Here is a 20,943-nt window from a genome sequence, read left to right as displayed (position 1 = left end):
GCTAACGGATTGAAGTTGAATCCTGACAAGACAGAAGTACTGTCCTTGGGGGAGGGGGCGGGCTGGTGTGGAGGACTCCCTGATCCTGAACGGGGTAACTGTGCCCCTGAAGGACTAGGTGTGCGGCCTGGGTTTCATTTTGGACTCACAGCTGTCCATGGAGGCACAGGTCAATTCTGTGTCCAGGGCAGCTGTTTATCAGCTCCACCTGGTTCGCAGGCTGAGACCCTACCAGCCCGCAGACTGTCTTGCCAGAGTGGTACATTCTCTAGTTATCTCCCACTTGGACTACTGCAATGCGCTCTATGTGGGGCTACCTTTGAAGGTGACCTGTAAGCTACAACTAATCCAGAATGCGGCAGCTAGACTGGTGACTGGGAGTGGCCGCTGAGACCATATAACACCGGTCCTGAAAGATCTTCATTGGTTCCCAGTACGTTTCCAAGCACAATTTAAAATGTTGGTGCTGACCTTTAAAGCCCTAAATGGCCTCAGTCCTGTATACCTGAAGGAGCGTCTCCACCCCCATCGTTCAGCCCGGACACTGAGATCCAGCTCCAAGGGCCTTCTGGCGGTTCCCTCTCTGCGAGAAGTGAGGTTACAGGGAACCAAAGGGCCTTCTCAGTAGTGGCGCCTGCCCTGTGGAACGCCCTCCCAGCAGATGACAAGGCAATCAACAACTACCTGACTTTTAAAAGACAACTGAAGGTGGCCTTGTTTAGGGAAGTTTTTAATGTTTGATGCTTTATCATGTTTTTAATATTCTTGACATCTGGTGGGAGGGCATTCCACAGGGTGGGCACCGCTGCTGAGAAGGCCCTCTGCCTGGTTCCCTGTAAGCTCACTTCTCGCAGAGAGGGAACCAGCAGAAGACCCTCAGAGGAGGACCTCAGTGTCCAGGCTGAACGATGGGGATGGAGATGCTCATTCAGGTATACTGGGCCGAGGTCATTTAGGGTTTTAAAGCTCAGCACCAACACTTTGAATTGTGCTGAGAAATGTACTGGGAGCCAATGTGGGTCTTTCAGGACCGGTGTTATATGGTCTTGGCAGCCACTCCTAGTCACCAGTCTAGCTGCCGCATTCTGGATTAGTTGTAGTTTCTGGGTCACCTTCAAAGGTAGCCCCATGTAGATCCCTCCCTAGGCTAGCATTTCCCCATGCAGTTGTGAACAAAGAAGAAAACGAGTTTGGATTTGATATCCCGCTTTATCACTACCCTAAGGAGTCTCAAAGCGGCTAACAATTTCATTTCCCTTCCTCCCCCACAACAAACACTCTGTGAGGTGAGTGGGGCTGAGGGACTTCAGAGAAGTGTGACTAGCCCAAGGTCACCCAGCAGCTGCATGTGGAGGAGCAGGGATGCGAACCCAGTTCACCAGATTACAAGTCCACCACTCTTAACCACTACACCACTTACTCTCTTAGTCCTTAGGCAGCTGCCATCTCTGCCTGTGCTCCTGAGCTCTGTGCAGTGTTTGGCATGAATTTGCCTATAGAGGCAGCCTCCCCCCCCCCAAAAAAAGGAGACAAACCTGGTGGGTGAGCTCTGTCAGCCACCCTGTCATTGAAGTGTCTTCAAGATCCAATCAGATTGTGGTGTGGATGCCTCCTCCTCACCTTGGCTGCTCTGGACAATAATGTTTGAGCTACGGATCCAGCTGGTACTCCTGTCTGAATCACAGAGGAGTGTGCATGCATCCCTCACATCCACCTGAATGACATATGAGGCAGTTGTTCTGTAAGGAGATCTAAGCGTGTGGTACCCTAATTTGCAAAAAAAAATCTCCCTTAGGGGGAAAAATGGGGACTGAGAGAATGTACATACAGTGGTACCTCGGGTTAAGAGCTTAATTCGTTCAGTCTGTTCTTAACCTGAAACTGTTCTTAACCTGAAGCACCACTTTAGCTAATGGGGCCTCCCTCCGCCTCCCGCTGCCGCCGGAGCATGATTTCTGTTCTCATCCTGAAGCAAAGTACTATTTCTGGGTTAGCAGAGTCTGTAACCTGAAGCGTATGTAACCTGAGGTACCACTGTATTGGGTCTCTGAGGCCCGCCTGCCTTTCACATTGCCTGCCAATGTGAGATGGAAGGTGCCATGTCTGTTCCTTAACCACACAAGCAGGTAAGAGTGCAATCTGAACATTTAGGCAGTCAGATCCTGAAGGAGATGCATTGAAGAGGACAAATTGGTGGTAGGGAAAGGCTTTCCAGGATGCACGCCAGCCATGGGAGGAATGTCTTTTGATCCAAGGGTTTACACCTTAAGAACTATATCTCAGGTCCTCTATGAGCCTAACTATAACTATAGGTTTGGTGTTTTATTTCTGGCATTTCCCTCTCTGTGAGATGTGAGGTTACAGAGAACCAGGCAGAGGGCCTTCTCGGTAGTGGTGCCCTGTGGAACGCTCTCCCACCAGATGTCAAGGGAATAAATAACTATCTGACTTTTCGAAGACATCTGAAGGCAGCCCTGTTTAGGGAAGTTTTTAATGTTTGATTTTTTTATAGTGTTTTTAATATTCTGTTGGGAGCCACCCAGAGTGGCTGGGGAAACCCAGCCAGATGGGCAGGGTATAAATAATAAATACTTATTATATTATTATTGTTATCTGAAATACCTCAGAGGGGGAGCAGCTTTGGGTGAGGTGGTGGAGAGCAAGATGGGGCATCATCACCCATTTATATTATTATTATTATTATCATTATTATTATCCAGCTTCTACACATGCAGTGTGCAAGGTACTTCAGCCTTTGACTCAAGCAGCAAAAAGTCCCTGCCTGTGCAATTATTCCTCCCCTCCAAGTACCTTGAGGAAGGAGGGGAGCGGAAAGAGATTAGTGAAGCAGCCAGTAAAAAAAGTACCATTCCTCGCCTCTCCTCTGTTCTAAATAATCCCATGCTGAAATGTTTTTATATATATATATTACTGTAACTTTTTGTTTACCTCCCATCCCCACAATGGCTTGCATACAGTTCCAAAGCAGGCATGCTTAGCTTCAAGAGTACAACTATATATCATGGGCCCCTAGAAAATTCTCTGGTCCTTTTCACATGCAGGTTGTCAACTGGCTAATTAGCTCCATCCCTGGAGAAGGGTGCTGTCAGGCTTTGGGGACTTGGCTTCCTCCCCCATAGCAGTAAACAAAGATAAAACGAAAGAAGTGTCTTACCAGTTAGAAACTTTAATAATCACAGCGAGAGAACAAATAACATGTTTCCTAGAAATGGTGGTGCTCCCAGTTAAGGTTCACACACACCCTCCATACCTTTTAATCTATGTCACTCCTACGTCTTATAATCTAAGCTTGTACCATCTGCGCTTTCTGTTCTGAGACTTTCTGAGCTCTCCCTGTCTTTGGAGAAGGGGGCTGAATGCTGTCCAACAACTGTGAATCTGTTAACCCTCTCTCTTCCAGTGCTGCTTCTCCTAGCTGTTCCCCACCCAGTATTTCCCAGCTTCTGCCTTCTGAACTATGCCCCTCTGCAAACCACTTTTCCAAATCTATACTGTCCTCCTGCTCCTGGGAGAGCTCTTAGTGCAGCCCTCCTCAGCACGGTCCCTGACAGGTGTCTCCAGTTCTGTTTGTTTTTCTCTCACCCATAACATCACAACTTTGCCACATGTCTTTGTGTATGCTGAGTTCTGTGGGGCTTACTTCTATGTAACTGACACCCTGTGTTATCTAGAATTGTAGAGTTGGATGGGGCCTCATCTATTGCAGTCCAACCCCCTGCAATGCAGGATACTTTTGCCCAACACGGGGCTCAAACCCACAACCTTGAGATTAAGAGCCTCATTCTCTACTGACTGAGCTATCACAGCTGTTACTGAACTATCCTTCTTTCGGTGCCCATGAGCGTTGAGTGTCAAAGTATACTAAGCCCTTTGTCTACTTTTGTTCCTCCAGTCTTGAACAAAGGAATCTCTCCCTGGAGACAGAAATGCTTGGCTTGCATGATGAACTGGAACAGGAGAAGAAAAAGTTCACCATGGTGGAGATTAAAATGCGCAATGCTGAGCGGGCCAAAGAAGACGCAGAGAAGAGGAACGACATGCTGCAGAAGGAAATGGAGCAGTTCTTCTCGACATTTGGGGAGCTGACAGTTGAGACACGTCGGCCAGAAAGAGGGAACACCATATGGATCCAGTGAGCACTTCTGCTGCCGACCAAGACTGTGGGATTCTGGGAAGAGGGTTGTTGGGATATTATATTGTAACAGGTGACTGGTCACCTGACTGAGGCTAGCACTCAACGTAACGTCGACCCTCAGAAGACGACGCCATGCCTATGTCAACCAACCACATCCGCCATGTGTACTTTTTAATTGAGAAATCATATTCCTTGAATGCATCGTAATGCAACCGTTAAGTGTTACAACTGGATTTGTGTATATAGATTTTAAATAGGTCATCCGAGGGAAGGGGGGATAGAAAGAGACAAGAAGAAATATTTTAATGCAAGTCTTATATTTAAACTGGCAAACGGAACCTTCATTGCAATTAAGCTTTATATTGAGGCTTTTTTCCCCTTGCACTTAATTAACATAATAAGCTATTTTTGGCATTGTGTCACCATCAGCTTATTTTGTATATTACTTTTTTCCCCTTTGGTTGCCCCTCTCGCTGGGGAATTAAGATACACATCTATCTATATATATAGATATCTATATATATAATGTTAGCTATTAAACAAAACAAAAAGGATATTGTGTGACTGTGCTGTTTGTGCCAATGGATTTGCCCATGACCAAAAAAAAAAAAGTGTAAATAATTTTATAAAAATATAACATGAGCATCTAATAAGTTGGAACTCTTTTTTCCTTTCTTTTTCTTTGGGATCTATCAGTTAGAAAACACAATACTGTACAATATTTCCTGTATATGTGTGGTGCTGCAATTAGCCCTCCCTCGAAGATAGTGCGTCCTATTCTGGATCAAACTGCACATTATATCCAGCATGTAATTTGGGAATGCATGCTTGTTTTTTTAAAAAGCAGCCACTGGGGGGAGGAGAGATGGAGAGTCAGGATCAGGCCTGCAGCACTTGTTACCATCCTTCCAACAGCCCTGCCATATATGCCAATAGCTGTGTCCCTTCAGTGCCATATAGCAGCTTCAAGGGATATTTGGGGTGGACCACAGTGGCTGATTTGGTTGGTAGTGGAGATATGGAATTAACTTCTCCATACACCATTGTCCCAGTCTTGGTTGTTTCCTTCCCCAAGGCTGCTATTTAAAGTGGTTGAAAAGAAGATGATGATATGCAATCTAAATTATGTTTGGCCCCTGGGAGAGCCATCATTGATGGGGGTTTAGCAGAAGGGTGTGCAGACAGAAAATAGATGTCAGAAGAGGATGCAGTGGGAGACAAGATTGTCCCTGTGCTTAGGAGAACCATTATGTTATTGTTGTTGCTCTTTATATTATGATTATTTGGGTTTTGCAAAATAGGTTGGGTCAAACATACTCGTGAAACTCTCTTTCTCAATACCTCATTATAGTTTTTTCTCACCCCACTTGCCCTTGTTACCTGAAGTAGATGTCGAGTTCCTTGTAGTTGCCACCACATTGCTCCCGGGTCATCTCCAGAGTGTCAGTATTCATAAGAGGGATTCAGTTGCATACCTATTAAGCCTCGTGTGTGAAGGTGATTCATGATCAGTTGAGAGCACCCTCTGGAGTGTCTCATTTGCATGCTCAGGACAAGAGAAGCATGAGCAAGAACATGCCCATTGTGTGTGGAATTATATTCCCAGGGCAATTAACTCACCCAAGCTCTGGGGATTAGTCAGAAGCAATGCACGACCAGTCTATGTAGGGCGAATTGATCAGGATTCAACCAGGACTGGAGTGGCATTTTAAGATTCCTTACACCTCTCCCCCACCTTCAAACCAGCTAGTTCTAATGCCTTATTTGCTGCAATGAGACTTTTGGGCAACAAATTTTAAGAGCAGGCTCATGTCACACAAGCACCACTTGGTTATTCAAAACGTGTTGACTCTCAGATGCAATATACTATAAACTCGCCCACTGGAAATGTGGGGGGATTGCCATGGGTACAGCACCAGTTTTAGGGTGGTGTGGGCTGTTCCCTTGACCGGGGCACTAGGCCAAGGGGGTGCAAAATCATCAACGTCATTTATACATGCAACTACCAATAAGATCCATAAAAAGCAACCATACAAAAAATGAATTATTTTGAAAATAAAAGGGGGGGGGGATTTTGTCCTCAGGGCATCATATTATTTAAGTCCCTGATGGCTATTTTGCCCACATAAACCATCATTTGATGTCAAACTCAAACAATGCAAACACAGCCCCATAATATAAACGAAGCGCAGAATGGTGAGTTTGAGTAAGGCCCCACCTAGCTCTCAAACCATCATCATTAGTATTGTAAGGCAGCCATCCATGCAGGTGAATTACACATTTTGCCTCATCTCCCATGGCATTTCCCTCATACTCTGAAAGTCACACTGGCTATGTTGTGGCAGAAGACTCATCGAGTCAGCAAACAGTAGCTTCAGGCAGCTACCAAAGCACCAGCACCCGAGCCGGGCCCACGACCAACGACTCCCATGAATCAATTCTCTGATCTGTGCCAACTGACACAAACCAACATTTTAAATTCCCACCATGCCTTGCAGCAACAATTATATTTGGAGCATTGTGGGAAATTTAAATAGTGGGGTGGCGCTGTGGGTTAAACCACAGAGCCTAGGACTTGCCGATCAGAAGGTCGGCGGTTCAAATCCCCGCGACGGGGTGAGCTCCCGTTGCTCGGTACCTGCTCCTGCCAACCTAGCAGTTCGAAAGCACATAAAAGTGCAAGTAGATAAATAGGCACCACTCCGGCAGGAAGGTAAACGGCGTTTCCGTGCGCTGCTCTGGTTCGCCAGAAGCGGCTTAGTCATGCTAGCCACATGACCTGGAAGCTGTACGCCGGCTCCCTCGGCCAATAAAGCGAGATGAGCGCCGCAACCCCAGAGTCGGTCACGACTGGACCTAATGGTCAGGGGTCCCTTTACCTTTACCAGAGGGCCCACTAATATCGGAGAAGGGGGCACCAGATAGGAAGTTGCCACGGGAACCCTCAAACCTGCAGCCAGCCCTACGTGAGAGAGCTGTGATCGTATATTTTGCCCCGAAACAGTGGCAAGGAGACCAATATTTAATCAGGGACCCATTAGCTTGGGGGCTGAAGTTAACCCTTTCTCTTGTGACATTTCTCTGGTTGAATGAGGTCTGTGACTGTTTCTGACCTCTCAAAGGAAGCCCCATCTGATGTGTCTCTGGAGGCATAGTTGAAGCCACGCATGGGAAACTCAGTCCAAAAGTCATACGCAACAGACCAGCTTTACACTGTGGTCCAGTACAAGCCCTTGCTTTGCAATCCATCAGCACATAGCAGGTTCAGTTCACTTCTCTCCCCAGGTTTTCATCACCAGAAGCCCATGTTGTATACAGAATATCCAATACACCACCGAGTGTCACTGTGTGTCATGAACGATTTTGCCAGGAAAAACAAGGTTAGCATTGTCTGCTCTGTTCAGCTATAAGAAACAAATGATATGAAGCAAGTGCTCTTGTCAGGCATGAGCTATGAGCCCATAATATTGTGAAAGGGGCCTGGAAACTTAAGTCATGACTCTTGCATCCTTCATCCAGGAATTACACTGCTTGGTTTAGGATGCGCCATGTGACATTAGGAGGCCTGTCGGTATGTAAGCATGTAGCTATAGGAACATTCAAGCAGCTGAGCTCCCCCCCCCCCCCATTTCTATTCCTAAGCTTTGTTCCCTCTCACCCTACAGGGAGATCTGGGCTGAGCCAAGATGGGATTAATAGTGTGCAACAGCTTAACAGGATCATCACCATCCATGGAACTGCGGCTATGTGCTTAGGCTTGCAGCACTAGACTAGAGTACTGAACAGCTCAATCACTTCTTGCAAGCACAGCCCCGTTCATCTCTACACAAAGCTTACCACCTTCAGGCAACTCTATACAACATGTTCTGTGACTGGTGCCCAATGGGATCGGTAGGGCAAAAGGCAGGGAGACCAACAGTAGCAGGTAGAAGAAGAGGCGAAGAAGAGTTTGGATTTGATATCCCGCTCAGAGCAGCGCACGGAAACGCCATTTACCTTCCCGCTGGAGTGGTACCTATTTATCTGCTTGCACTGGCATGCTTTCGAACTGCTAGGTTGGCGTCCCTAAAAACTGCAGAATGCAGCAGCTAGACCAGTGACTGGGAGTTGCGCCAAGACCATATAACACCGGTCCTGAAAGATCTTCATTGGCTCCCAGTACGTTCCCGAGCACAGTTCAAGATCTTCATTGGCTCCCAGTACGTTCCCGAGCACAGTTCAAAGTGTTGGTGCTGACCTATAAAGCCCTAAACGGCCTTGGTCCTGTATACCTGAAGGAGCGTCTCCAGCCCCATCGTTCAGCCGGACACTGAGGTCCACCGCCGAGGGCCTTCTGGCAGTTCACTCACTGCAAGAAGTGAGGTTACAGGGAACCAGACAGAGGGCCTTCTCGGTAGTGGCGCCCACCCTGTGGAATGCCCTCCCATCAGATCTCAAAGGAATAAACAACTATCTGACTTTTAAAAGACAACTGAAGACGGCCCCATTTAGGGAAGTTTTTAATGTCTGACACTGTATTGTTTTTAATGTTTGGTTGGAAGCCGCCCAGAGTGGCTGGGGAAACTCAGCCAGATGGGCGGGGTATAAATAATAAATTATTATTATTATTATTATTATTATTATTATTATTATTATTATTATTATTACCCGAAGGAGTCACAAAGCAGCTAACAATCTCCTTTCCCTTCCTCCCCCACAACAAACACTCTGTGAGGTGAGTGGGGCTGAGAGACTTCAAAGAAGTGTGACTAGCCCAGGGTCACCCAGCAGCTGCATGTGGAGGAGCAGAGATGCGAACCCGGTTCACCAGATTACAAGTCTACCGCTCTTAACCACTACACCACAGGGAACTAGTTCCATGACTGGTTGTAAGTGCAATGGCATGCAGGCTGGCTGAGGGCAGACTAAGGTTGGCAGGGCAGAGCCCAGTTAGAATGAATGGACTACACTCTACTGACTGTTCTGCCTTGTCAAGTGGTAAGATTGGTACTTTAATCTAGAGTAGTTCCTTGTGCAGCCAACTTCCATGATTTTGGCCAATAGGGAAGTTGGTTGAGGGTTGGGCATCTAGCCTGTTTTTGTCATGACCCTAGAGTTAGGCTCCCCTTCTCCAGGGGATGAAGTCAAGGAATCTGTAGAGCCAGCTCTAAATATGCTTCCAGCAGAGGAGCCTGTGGTGCTGGTGGTCCTCTGGGCTGAGGACGTGGCACAACCATCCTTGTGTTCCAATGCAGAAGACCAGAGGCGACCCTGCTTTGTTGCAATAGGAGACCAGAAGAACAGGTTGGACTTCCTGCTTGGCAGGGGGTTGGACTCGATGGCCCTTGTGGTCTCTTCCAACTCTATGATTCTATGGTTCTATGATTCTATGATTCTACCTGAAAAAGCACATTCCAGTGTGAGCAGGGCTAACAATTGGAATACAGCAGCTGCCACGATATAGGGCTGTGTCTCAGTATATTTATTGCTGAAAAGAAGCACCAGAGCTCTGTGTTCCTATAGCGCAGCCTGAACCTTGAAACCAGACTGAACCTTGCCTCACTTTGCACCCAGCTTGAGCCACAAATTGTAATGCGTCGAGCTGCAGCCTTGCCTCACTGCAAAGTGGGACAGTTTTGGACAGGGGTGCACTGCCACTGAAGGATGAGCCCCACAGCTTGACGTCTGGCTTTGCTCCTGTGTGATTAGATTGTGGCTGGGAGCATTTATCCAAAACTTCTTTTGGTGAACCACCTGTGCCTTTCCATGGAGAAGGCAGATCTGGTCATTATCACACATCCAGGTCGGACTACCATAACGCTCTCTGAAAAATGTGTAAAAATTGAAGCTGGTACAGATTGCTGCGGCAACTGCTATTAAGAGTCATGTGTTGTATTATTCCCAGTTCATTTAACACTCATAATGCTGTTTATGAATTTTTAGAGACCCATACGTTTTGAAACCAGATTATCTAAACATCTGCCTCCTACTGTGAATGAGTTAGCTTCTGTGGAGGCTCTCCTCCATGTCCCATTACCACCAGAAGAATGACTGACAGTAATATATGAGCTAGGACTTCTTTTCTTCATTGCAGTGCCTAGGCTTCCTCAATTTGATGTCCTCCAGATGTTTTGGACTCCAACTCTCATCAGTTCCAGCCAGCATGGACAATTATCAGGGATGACCAGAGTTGGAGTGCAAAACATATACAGGGAACCATATTTGGGAAAGCTGACCTAGGCCACAGAACTCTTTCACCATGCTACAGCTATTACAACACTCTTTGAAAATCATTTTGTTTCATCAGTTGTTTGGTTTAAAGTGATGGTTGGTTTCTCTGGCTTTATTGCTGCTTTCTTTGTTGCTGTGCTTCTGGTGTCTGTTGCTGTACTTTGTAGTTTATATTTATATGTGTAGTTTTTTCATTTTACTTAAGTTTTTTTATGTTGTAAGTCAATCTCTCTCTCTCTCTCTCTCTCTCTCTCTCTCTCTCTCTCTGTGTGTGTGTGTGTGTGTTAATGTTTAATGTTTTATTATGTTTCTATATATTTCAGAAGCTGTCCAGGGTTGCTGGGGCAACCCAGTCAGATGGGCAGGGTAGAAATAATTATTATAATAAAATTCTATTATTATTGTTGTTGTGTGGCCAAAAGTGATGTTCCCCTGTGCTCCACAGATTTGTTGGAAAAGCTATACATTTGAATCTCTATCGAAAATTGTGTATATTTAAACCTGTGAACAGAACATGACCCCAAAGAATCAAAACGAGACAAAGTATTTAGACAAGAACTCCAAAAGGTGTTTTTTTTTCTTTTTTTGGCACAAAGGGGAAAATAGATTCCCTTCTGCTTTTAATAACTCAAAACAAACAGAAGTCAGAATGCATCGACTCAACATTGATCCACAAAAGGTTGATGAACAAAGCCAAGACCCCTCCGTTCCCCCTCGTACCACCCACAGGAAACAATGAAAGGTAGAAAATAAAAACGACTGAAGAAGTAAACAAAATGTAATGAGGTTCATTTCCTTATCAAATGTCACATTTGTCAGTTCATCCATACTCACAGGTTGTTTACTTATCACGTTCAAAACTAAGACCTTGCAATGGAGTTGGACACTTCTTCCTCTTCCATTCTTGATGCTGAACAGTGGCTCTTTGTTTTGTGTGTGTTTTTTCTCCGCATATATATAGAGATATAAAAACTACTTTTATCAACACTGAGAAGTTACACTCCTGGTCATTGTGAATTATATTTGGAAGTCCAATCATGCAGAACTACAGGCGGGTGCAACTTAGGTCTTATTACAGGATGGACATGGCAAGGTGAACAGTTTGGTTTCGCTAGTTGGGTTGGGAAGATCCTGGTACCATTGTTGCAAAATGTATTACTGGCCGTAAGTCCCACTTACTCAAATTTACTAAATATACATAATTCTCTATATACATATTGAAGCCCCCGACCCTTTTCCTTATTGGCCGAATGCCAACAGAGGAAACGATTGGAGGAAATATATGGAGGTGTACAGTGGTCTTTGAGAAATACAGACAGAGTGATGGATTGTTACAGACAAGTTACAAAGAGAGAGGGAGAAAAATCAGTATGGATATTTACATACTCTGACTCTTACTATGTAGGAGAAATGTACAGCCCTGCTCAACCAAAAGCAACCGATTTGTTGCATTTAGTGAATCTCGTTTTCTCAGGGACAAATTTTTAAAGCTGTCCAAAGGCCGTCTAGTTCCACTGAAGCCAGTATCAGAGAGCTGCCTTAAACTGAGTCGGGTTATCTGTCAGCTTCAGGGAGACCTACTCTGACTAGCTGTTGTCTAGGACCTCAGGCCAGCTCCTGCTATTATCTGAAGACGCTGGGAACCAAGCCTTGAAAATGCAAGTCTTTTGTTCTTTCTTTGAGCTTCATTATGCTAAAGCACATTGTAAGACTCAAGAGTCAAGGGTTGGAAGACTCAAGACAGGGTTACAAAAGGTGGTACATTTGCCCTGGAGGGCTACCTGTGTGTATACAGGATTGCTGATATTCACCTTGGGAAAGCATCCATAAACGTTTCAGGGATAAAGGACTATCCTTAAAAAATTCATACACCCCAATCCAGTAGGAGATATCCATGCACATTGACAGAACGCAGCTGTATATTTTATGAGTGTACGCACTGCAGTGCACATGCCTGCACTCTCTCTTCGACTACCAGTCACACGGAACATGTTATTGTATACAACCACAGCCGGAATTTTTTTGGAGGGTGTGGGGAGGTGTCCCTGTTTCCTAATTATAGTCCCAAAGCAATGCCAAGACGAAACTGTAATGTCAATCCAGGAATTAAAGAGTGGGCAAATGGATTTTTTAAAGGGATGGAAAGAAAGAGTAATTTGCTACTCCAAAACTCGCTTTTTGCATTTCCCACGCCTGAAATCGAAATTAAGTCTTGCATTTGCTTGAATGGACATGGATTTAATAACTAGCTCGTGCCCCTGCCCTACTTTGCATTAAAAACACCAGCACAAATTATCAACTTGGGAGTAAAGGGGTGCCACATAAAAATGCCCTAAATTTTGAAATTATTAGAAGGAACACCTTTGGATATTTTGACTCTCCTTTTCTTCAGAGGTGCCTCAATGTGTCTTTTGATTTATAATATTCCTTCTCAGGGCAATTTTACCCCCTTCCCTATTCTTTTCAAGATGGGAGACCCAATCCACAAACCAGTCAAAGGGTACATAAATTGAAAATGTTTTAGAGCCATGAAAGCTTAATCGAAGAAGACTTGGCTAAAAGTTGTCAGTCTGTCCCCCCCCCCCCATGCCAACACATATACTCTTTTACTGAGTCATTTGTCTCCTGTGAAACTGGGGTGGAGGGTTCTGGGTGAATTGGAGAAATTGCCAGGGGACTTACCATAACATGTATGAAGGGCCAGGAGTGGGGGCAAACGTTTTAAAAACAGTAACAAAGAATTGTCCCCCTGGGAACAGTGCGCCAGATCTTCAAGCAATGGCAAAACTTTTAACAATGAAAAAGAAACCCCCAAAAAGAAAGGGGGGGACTGAGACAACCCTCTGCCATATGCACATATGCCATGTAGAAATTTCTCTTGGCCACTGAAGATCACAAAAATCTGGGGAGGGGGATTCTTCTCCCCACAAATGCCACCCAAATAAGATGTGAAAGTAATTCTTTAATTGCAAAGAAACAAGGGGGAAGAGAGCAGATTCCGTGTGTGTCGTCTTCATTGGGACTGCTACACAGGCAGATAGGGTTAACCCCCTGAATTTGACACAGTGCCAAATTCACCCCTCCCTATTTCCCACCACCCTGGCTGCTATTTAAAAATTCTCAAACCAGGCACGTTAAATCTAATCATGCAATTACAGTCATGTCTAGTTTGGTCTTTAGACAAGCACATTCTCACCGTTCTTTAAATTAAGAATCTCACCACCAATCTCACAGGGTCTGCTGAGCTCAGACTATTACTTTCAACATATAAAAGGTGCCTTAAATTGTTAATAATTATATAAGATGGGAATAAGCTGTTTCAAATCAAAGTTCTCCCGTTTAAGGCAGTGCTCCAGAAACTAGTTAAGCCTCAATCTGTGCAGCTCTTTGGAGTTATTGACTTTACAGAAGCTATTCCTAAAGTAGATGGACCATTGACTACAGGCTCCCATTTTTCATTTCTGAACAGAAATGAAGTTTGAATAACACAGCCCATGAGCCAAGCATTCTTTTTATAAGAAAATGAGATCTAGTATATATGAGCAGGGCTATTTTTCTCCAGCTCATCAGTTGGAAAAAGACACATTTCTTCCCTCCCCTTGGCCCAAAAAGCTTTTTCCTCATTAAGTTCTTACACATCTGTGAAATAATTCAAGTCCACTGTTTTACCCTCCCTTTATTAAAACCATCCTTTGAAATTCAAACCAGCTCAACTATCAGACTCTTGACAGTGCAGGGTTCTAGTCAATATTATATGGACAATTTCCAGGCTAAAAAAAATGCAAACTCATATTAAATTTAGCAGCCCATCAAGAGACCAAACATTTGCACATACCTAGCAAAACTACCGGCTTCCTTTTCTTAAAAATAAGCCATACTAAACCAGTATGCTTCCCCAAACTAGCCATACAAAATCTAATTCTTCCTTGTAAAATACATACTTGGCCAGTAGCATTCTCTACAAGACCATTCAAGTCAGACACAACTGAGAACAGAGCTTCCAGAACAATTCCAATGAACTAAGAAAGCAGGTTAAATTTTCTTACTGTGAGGCTGCAGAGGTGGTAAAAGTTTCATCTGCTACTTCTGCAAAGCTGGGACAAATATAGGAACCCTTGTCCTCTTGAAAGAGTCCTCTATTTCAGGAATGAACAAAGGCCTGGAGAATTGGCTTTCCTTTTGCCAGAACCTGAGAGACTCCAACTGTAGCCAGGTGCAAAAGATAAACACTTAGAATCAAAGCATTCTAAGGCACCTGAACTCACAGTTGCTCCTCACAATGATACTCCTCACCCAGCCATTCCTTCATTCCAGCAGTATAATTTAGGGGGAGTTATTTGGTAAATCTACTCCAAACCACCTGGAGATCTGCAAGAAGTTCCCAAAACTACTTTCCTTAGCCCTGTTTCATCATTTTCACCTCCAAGTCTGTGAACTAGACCCAACCACTGCATACAAATGATAAAATTCCCTACACATAGAAAATGAATATTTAGTGGAAGAATTTCACTGTACTTATTACATCCATATCCCACCTTTCCTCATGATTTTGCCCTCCCAATTTTCTTCTTAGAATGGCAGGTAAGGTAGCTTAGGCTGGACATTCGTGGCTGGCCCAAAGTCAAAAACTGTGATTCATGGGAATTTGAACTTGTATCTCCTTGACACTAGTCTGAGACTCTAACCCATTGCACTACGTAGCTGCCTTATAGGCAGAGATTTCTTTACAGATGGTGGACTTTTGCAGGAGCCAGGCCTAGACTCAAGTGACAAAGCCTGGGCAGGTAAATGCCACGTCTCCAGCAGTTTGTGAGAAATACACAAATAAGATCGTGGTGGTTGCGTTTTCAAAATGCCCTAAAACCACTGGTGGGAACTCTGTTTTCTACAAAGCTTTACCCAAGAGCTGAGAGTAGATTTGCCGCCTTCTTCCTTGCAGGGGGGCTTTGCGTCCTTAATAGCTGCACAACAGCCTGAAATTTAAATAGTGCAGCTTTCACCAGCACATGGTAATGCACAGTGCTTTTTTTCTGAGGGGACGCGGGGGGTAAATGTTTTGTGAATCTAAGTTTGGCCTCATTGAGGGGCAGTATTTCAATATGAGTAGGAAAATGAGAGTAACTCTAAACATTTTTTTTTGGGGGGGGGGGTAAGCACTGGTAACGAAGCAAAGGAAAAGTGGCTCTTAGATGGCAGCAGGCAACTGACTTATAGCCCAGTCTCAGTTTTCCTTTAGTTCAGTGGGACATTATTATTATTTTTGTTTCAGATGGGATTTTAATGGGCTTCGTAAAGCCAAAACTCAGTACAGGAACTTCCTTATCCACTTCAAATACAATGTCAATTGAATTATGCACGTTTCTTCCAGCAAAAAAAAAGGACATTATAAACAAACATTTTCAAGAACCTCTCAAAGCGTTCAGTTTTGATTTCTGGGTTTACTTTTTACAGTAAAATAGCTTTTTACCAAACCAGCGTGAATCATTTAATTCTTTTACTAATACCAAGGTGGTTTGCATTTGTTGCCCTCCCTTACTATGCTAAGAGTTGAACTCAAGTGCATTGCACTATTTCAAAGAAAAAGGTTTGCTGTTTAAAGTTGAAGGGCCCTATGTGTTACTTAAAGTGAGTTCAGTGGGGCATTAAAGCTTCTTGGGTTGACCAGCCTTGGGGGGGAAAAGTATACTTAGTGGATGCTTATTAAGGCAACTTTGAGTCTAGCTCAGTCAGTAGAGCATGGGACTCTCAGGGCTGTGGGTTCAAGCCCCCATGTTGGACAAAGGATTCCTGCATTGCAGGGGGCTGGACTAGACAACCCCCCTGGTCCCTGCCAACTCTACAGTTCTGTGATACTAAGTTGTTTTTCTGTAATAATGCCTGCTGCACAATAACCGAAAACCCTGGAGGAGATGTCAAGCACCACTGTTGGACCTTTGTTTTATTCAGCCCGCCAACTTTAAAAATGTTTCTAAATATTTGGAGGGAGAAAACGGGGGTGGGGTGGCGGCTGCATGGGCTTAAGTCTTGCGCCAAATTTCACCTAAAGCATTCAAGATGAATTGGGAGGTTGCCACCTGAATAAAAGCTGAAACCCCTGAGTATTCTGAGGAAATGAAATACAACGTCAATAACACTAGCAAAACGTATTTGTGATTGGCTGAGGTTCAAGATCTTGCTGCTATGAGCCATACATCGAATGTGCCTAGCCCTGCCTTCTGAGAGAGCAACTCTTAGGTTTTGATGCAAATATCAGGATATCTTCTAGAGCACCACATCTTTGAACAGGGGTGAGGAACCCTTTTCTGTTTGAGGGTCACATTTCCTTTCAGGAAACCTTCCTAGTGGTTAGTGCTACTGGTGATTGAGGGGAGGGATGGCAATATATGTGCCTCTTACCATTGCTAAGAAGGCTACATTGCAGCCATGTAGAAGTCATGAGGCTATTCCACCCCACCCCATTCTCCATCCAGCCAAGCAAGATGGAGTATCACAATTCAAAGATGCAATTCAGGCAGGCCAAAGCACTTGAGGAAGGTATGTTACAGGGCCAGCAAGACTTAGAAGAACAGATATGAGAGTGTGGCCTGAAAGTCAAAGGGCAGATGTGCCATGGGAAGGATATTCATTTCAGACCTCACCTGGAGTACTGTGTCCAGTTCTGGGCACCACAGTTCAAGAAGGACACTGACAAACTGGAACGTGTCCAGAGGAGGGCAACCAAAATGGTCAAAGGCCTGGAAACGATGCCTTGTTGCCATTTCAGACATTCTAGTGTATGTAGGTCAGATCAAAAGATGATGAAAGCAAGGGATTGTCTGTTAGCGGGAGTCTGCTGCCTTGCCTTAAATTTAGCCTAATCATTCCTAACACCACATCTGCCCTTTTCACAGCTGCAGTACAGTCAACCGATGTTTTCAGTAAACACTCTATGATCTCAAGGTTATCTGTCTTTCCTTGCTGGCTGCAGATTACTGACTTTCGTTTTATCTTTTCCCAATGAACATGGCTTGGCACTTACATGGAACTTCATCTGCCATTCTATCCCCCAGCCATGCATTCAGGAGAGTTTTCTCAAACTCTCTGATGGGATTTCGCCCCCCGCCCCTGAGTAACTTAGTATCACCAGCGAGTCTGGATGCTTCAACGCTGTTATGGATTGTGGCTTCTGATATTGACAAGCTAATGGTCTTCAATTCCAAAAGGTTCCCTGTTACCTGTGGTCTCAGCACCAAAACAGTGGACAGTGGAAAGTGGCTTTTTTTAAATTGCCCATTATATCTGGGCAACAAAATACACAGCTAGCAGATGCCATTATTGCCATTATTGCTTAGAGCGTCATTTCTCTGTTATTGCCTTCGTGGCATCCTCAGTGCACTACTGTGTCCCATTAAAGTACTGCCATTTCTTCTGCATTGGGATTTCATGTGGGCTGAGTTAAGGTTAGTGCCGCACATGGATATCGTTTCATGGCTTTCAGAAAGAATACGCGGGAAATCAATCAAAGCTGCTTTGTGGCTTCCATTTCAATGGAAGATGCATGTGGTAACTGTGATGCACCGGCAGCAATTGATAGATTGCCCCCTATATTGCTATTTATTTTTATTTAGTTATTATTATTTTTTGCAGTAGTGACTTTTTGCTTATTGCTGCTATACATACTGCACTAACGAAAAGTGTTCCGTTCCTTTTTATTTAAGGAAAATTCTACCTGCCCTACATCTTTATTTAGTAAGTGGAAATGAAATTGTCTGGTCATAACTATTTCAGGAAGGATATGCTTCTAAATTTGTTTATGGCTACCTTTCAGAAGAGAAAGAATGTGTGGTTCAGTCTAGGCCAGGCATGGCCAAACTTGGCCCTCCAGCTGTTTTGGGACTACAACTCCTATCATCCCTAGCTAACAGGACCAGTGGTCAGGGATGATGGGAACTGTAGTCCCAAAACAGCTGGAGGGCCGAGTTTGGCCATGCCTGGTCTGGCTGGTGTCACTCAAAGGGGTTACATTGTGGTTGTTTGTTTTTTATACATCTGTTTATTTATTTGCCTTCATGAAAATATTATTAGCACTTGCTTTAATTTTTTTTAAAAAAGAATCAGTTTAGTTTCACACTATTCAGCCATGTTAGGAACGGCTGGTTTCACATCTGACCAAAAATAAATGTTAAGAGTTGTGTTCGTATTTTGTGCCATTTGATTATGGCATAAAGGCTAACTCTTAGAGGTTTATCCCTAAAGTTTTGACTCCTAGTCTCCTGGACAAATTTCAACATAGTGTAGTACATGACACCTCAGATTCTCAAAAAAATTATTAAAAAAATGTTGGGTTGCCATCCATTCATGCACACAAGTATCTGTAGAATCTGTATATCTGATTTCCGGGGGGAGCGGGGGTTGGGGGCGAGTCAGGTCACTGCTTGTGTAACCACTTTTGGTGTAGGCCTGGGGAATTTTCAGAGTATGTGTTGCAATGAAAAGGTAGGAAAGAGGGAAATTGTAAAGCTGAAAGCAGCTAGCCATTCACTGTCCTTCCAATTAATGTTGGGAATAGTTAAGATGCATTTAAAAAAAAAAAAAGACAGAGTTGGAGTTGTTCGCAGCCTAGATTGGTGCTGCTCCAAACCTCCTTTCTTTGATGCACTAAACAGCTATACACGTAATAAATATACATTAGAAACACCCCTTTCTTTTAATCTGACTCCCTTGCCTTGTCACTCCAACTGGAGCATTCTACATGCACAGAGAGGCCGTCCCAATGAGAAGCCTATCTGCCAACAAGCAACAGTTCTGGTTATGGAGAACCTCTCTCTAGTGAAGGTCTTCCAGACTGCGACCACCTCGAGGTCCTTCATCGTGAACAAATAAATGATAGGGTCTGGGAACAACAAACACAGGTGTTCTATTTGCCTCCACTCAATATCATTCATCTTTCACTTCTGCCTTGATTCAGGAGCCAGCTCCCCAACATCAGCATGAGTTCTACTACAAAAGAAGAAGTCTACAACCTTTCTCGCCTAATAGATGCCCAGGACCATATCAGATGAAGAAGCAGAACTTCTACAAGCTGACTTCCCCTCATTTAGGGAACTACTTGCCAGCCTCTGCTTGACCCTGGCCAACCCAGTTTGATCCATTTCTGACAGCCTTTATCTAAAAAATGAACGCAGTCACACAAGGCAGTGGAAGTTCCTGGAAATATGGTGCCCAAGAAGCCCCTGGTGTTCCAAGGGAATCATCTAGTCCAGAATCCTGCATCCACACAAACAGGCCTCTCTCCTGACAACTCCCCTAGCTCAACATACATATTCATTCAAACAACAACAACTCGAAATCCACCAGCATTTAACAAGGACAATCCCATTAAACTTCCTTCCTCTATTATTCCTCCAAACATACTGCTATTAAAAACAGTGCCGAAATATAGGACTCTACATCATCAAGATTCTGAGAGAGCTTCGGTTTGACTTTTCCCCTACTTATTTAAATTAACCCAAGGACCAACTAAACAGGCTGTACAATGAGAATTATATTACAGATGAAATTTGCATTTAACCCCCCCCCCAGGAGGTTCAGTTGTCTACTTGCGGGCTGTGTGCACACATACGGACTCCTGCTCTTTAGATACATGTACACACACAGCTGCATATATATCCTCAAATGCATATTTGCATGTATGTACACCGAGATACATGTGCAGTTTTCTGTACATCTGCTGAAAACAGAAGCAGAAAGGGTTAGATATGCACACATGTATACACATAAAGGGTTGGGGTTCTGGCCACCTTGTCATGCCAACGTGAAAAAGGACAGTTGCAGTTGCTGGTTTTGCAGCCATTAAAGTTTTGCAAAATTTATGAAAAAAGGCTCCTTTCCCCCTTTTTTTCTCGTTTTGCAGTAAGCATCATCGGAAGAAGACCAAAGCAGAGCAACTATTAAGTTAAATATACACTTGAGCTTAGCTGCATTTACATAACTCTTTTAAGAGAAGCAGGCTGAAAGGGTTTTGTTTTATTTAATCATTATGTGTGTTTGTTTTTCCTTTAATTTTTTTTCTCTTCCTTGCCATCATCGAATTCTTTTATGACCACAATGATTCTTCCCCCCCCTCCCCTAAATTACATCATCTCCTGAAGAACGTCGGGTTTCGCAGGCAGGCGGCTAGTCACCTGCAACAACCGAGGGGCCCTGCAGAAGCTTCCAAACTGCTGTCAGTGTCCGACGCCAGGGTCTGGTCTGTGGACATGGAGGAAATGTCATTGACGGATGAGGATGGAGGGAGGCTTTCGCTGCTGTTCACTGCTGCACCTGTGCTAAGAAAATGAACACCGGCGTGATTCAACCTGAAAGCCCTGGGAATGTTTGAGAGATAACAAGAGAAGTTGCTTCAGCTCCAGCACAATTCAGTATTTATGTATGTATGTCTGTATTATGATCAGGATCCAAAGAAGTGTGAATGGAAGGAAAACAATCGCTAATCGTGTTCAGTGGCATAGCGTGGGTTGCCAGAGCCTGGGGCCACACAGGGGGGGGGGACAGATGGAGTATGCATGCACATTCAACTGCCTAATGGCGTCCATGTC

General features: G+C 44.3%; 2 protein-coding genes and 1 long non-coding RNA gene across 15 annotated transcripts in view; 1 reads left to right on the top strand and 2 right to left on the bottom strand.

Annotated features, from left to right (window-relative positions):
- Nucleotides 1-4,809, top strand: part of ARHGAP24 (Rho GTPase activating protein 24) — a 461,665-nt gene extending 456,856 nt beyond the window's left edge. For all 6 annotated transcript variants that reach the window (XM_081207048.1, XM_081207049.1, XM_081207050.1 and 3 more), the window contains one exon: nt 3,914-4,809. In XM_081207048.1, the coding sequence (XP_081063174.1) occupies nt 3,914-4,157 (244 nt within the window). In that variant the 3' untranslated portion in view covers nt 4,158-4,809. The remainder of the gene's footprint in view (nt 1-3,913) is intronic.
- A 10,701-nt stretch (nt 4,810-15,510) lies between these two features.
- LOC308594383 lies at nt 15,511-17,110 on the bottom strand. Its single transcript, XR_014011413.1, has 2 exons — nt 16,053-17,110; nt 15,511-15,727 (listed from the first exon to the last, which is right to left on the bottom strand). It is a non-coding gene; the product is annotated as an uncharacterized lncRNA (long non-coding RNA).
- A 1,820-nt stretch (nt 17,111-18,930) lies between these two features.
- The window catches only part of MAPK10 (mitogen-activated protein kinase 10), a 244,030-nt gene continuing 242,017 nt past the window's right edge, over nt 18,931-20,943 (bottom strand). For 7 of the 8 annotated variants that reach the window (XM_081207164.1, XM_081207165.1, XM_081207163.1 and 4 more), the window contains one exon: nt 18,931-20,668. In XM_081207164.1, coding sequence (XP_081063290.1) covers nt 20,526-20,668 — 143 coding nt within the window. In that variant the 3' untranslated portion in view covers nt 18,931-20,525. Of the gene's footprint in view, nt 20,674-20,943 lie in introns of all 8 variants that reach the window. The other variant, XM_081207170.1, reaches the window with a different exon arrangement.

The sequence above is a fragment of the Podarcis bocagei genome (genome assembly GCF_964188305.1).
Source record: "Podarcis bocagei genome assembly, chromosome: 9".
Taxonomy (NCBI): Eukaryota; Metazoa; Chordata; class Lepidosauria; order Squamata; family Lacertidae; genus Podarcis; species Podarcis bocagei.
Note: the sequence above shows the minus strand (reverse complement) of the source record. Positions and strands in the feature narration are given on the sequence as shown.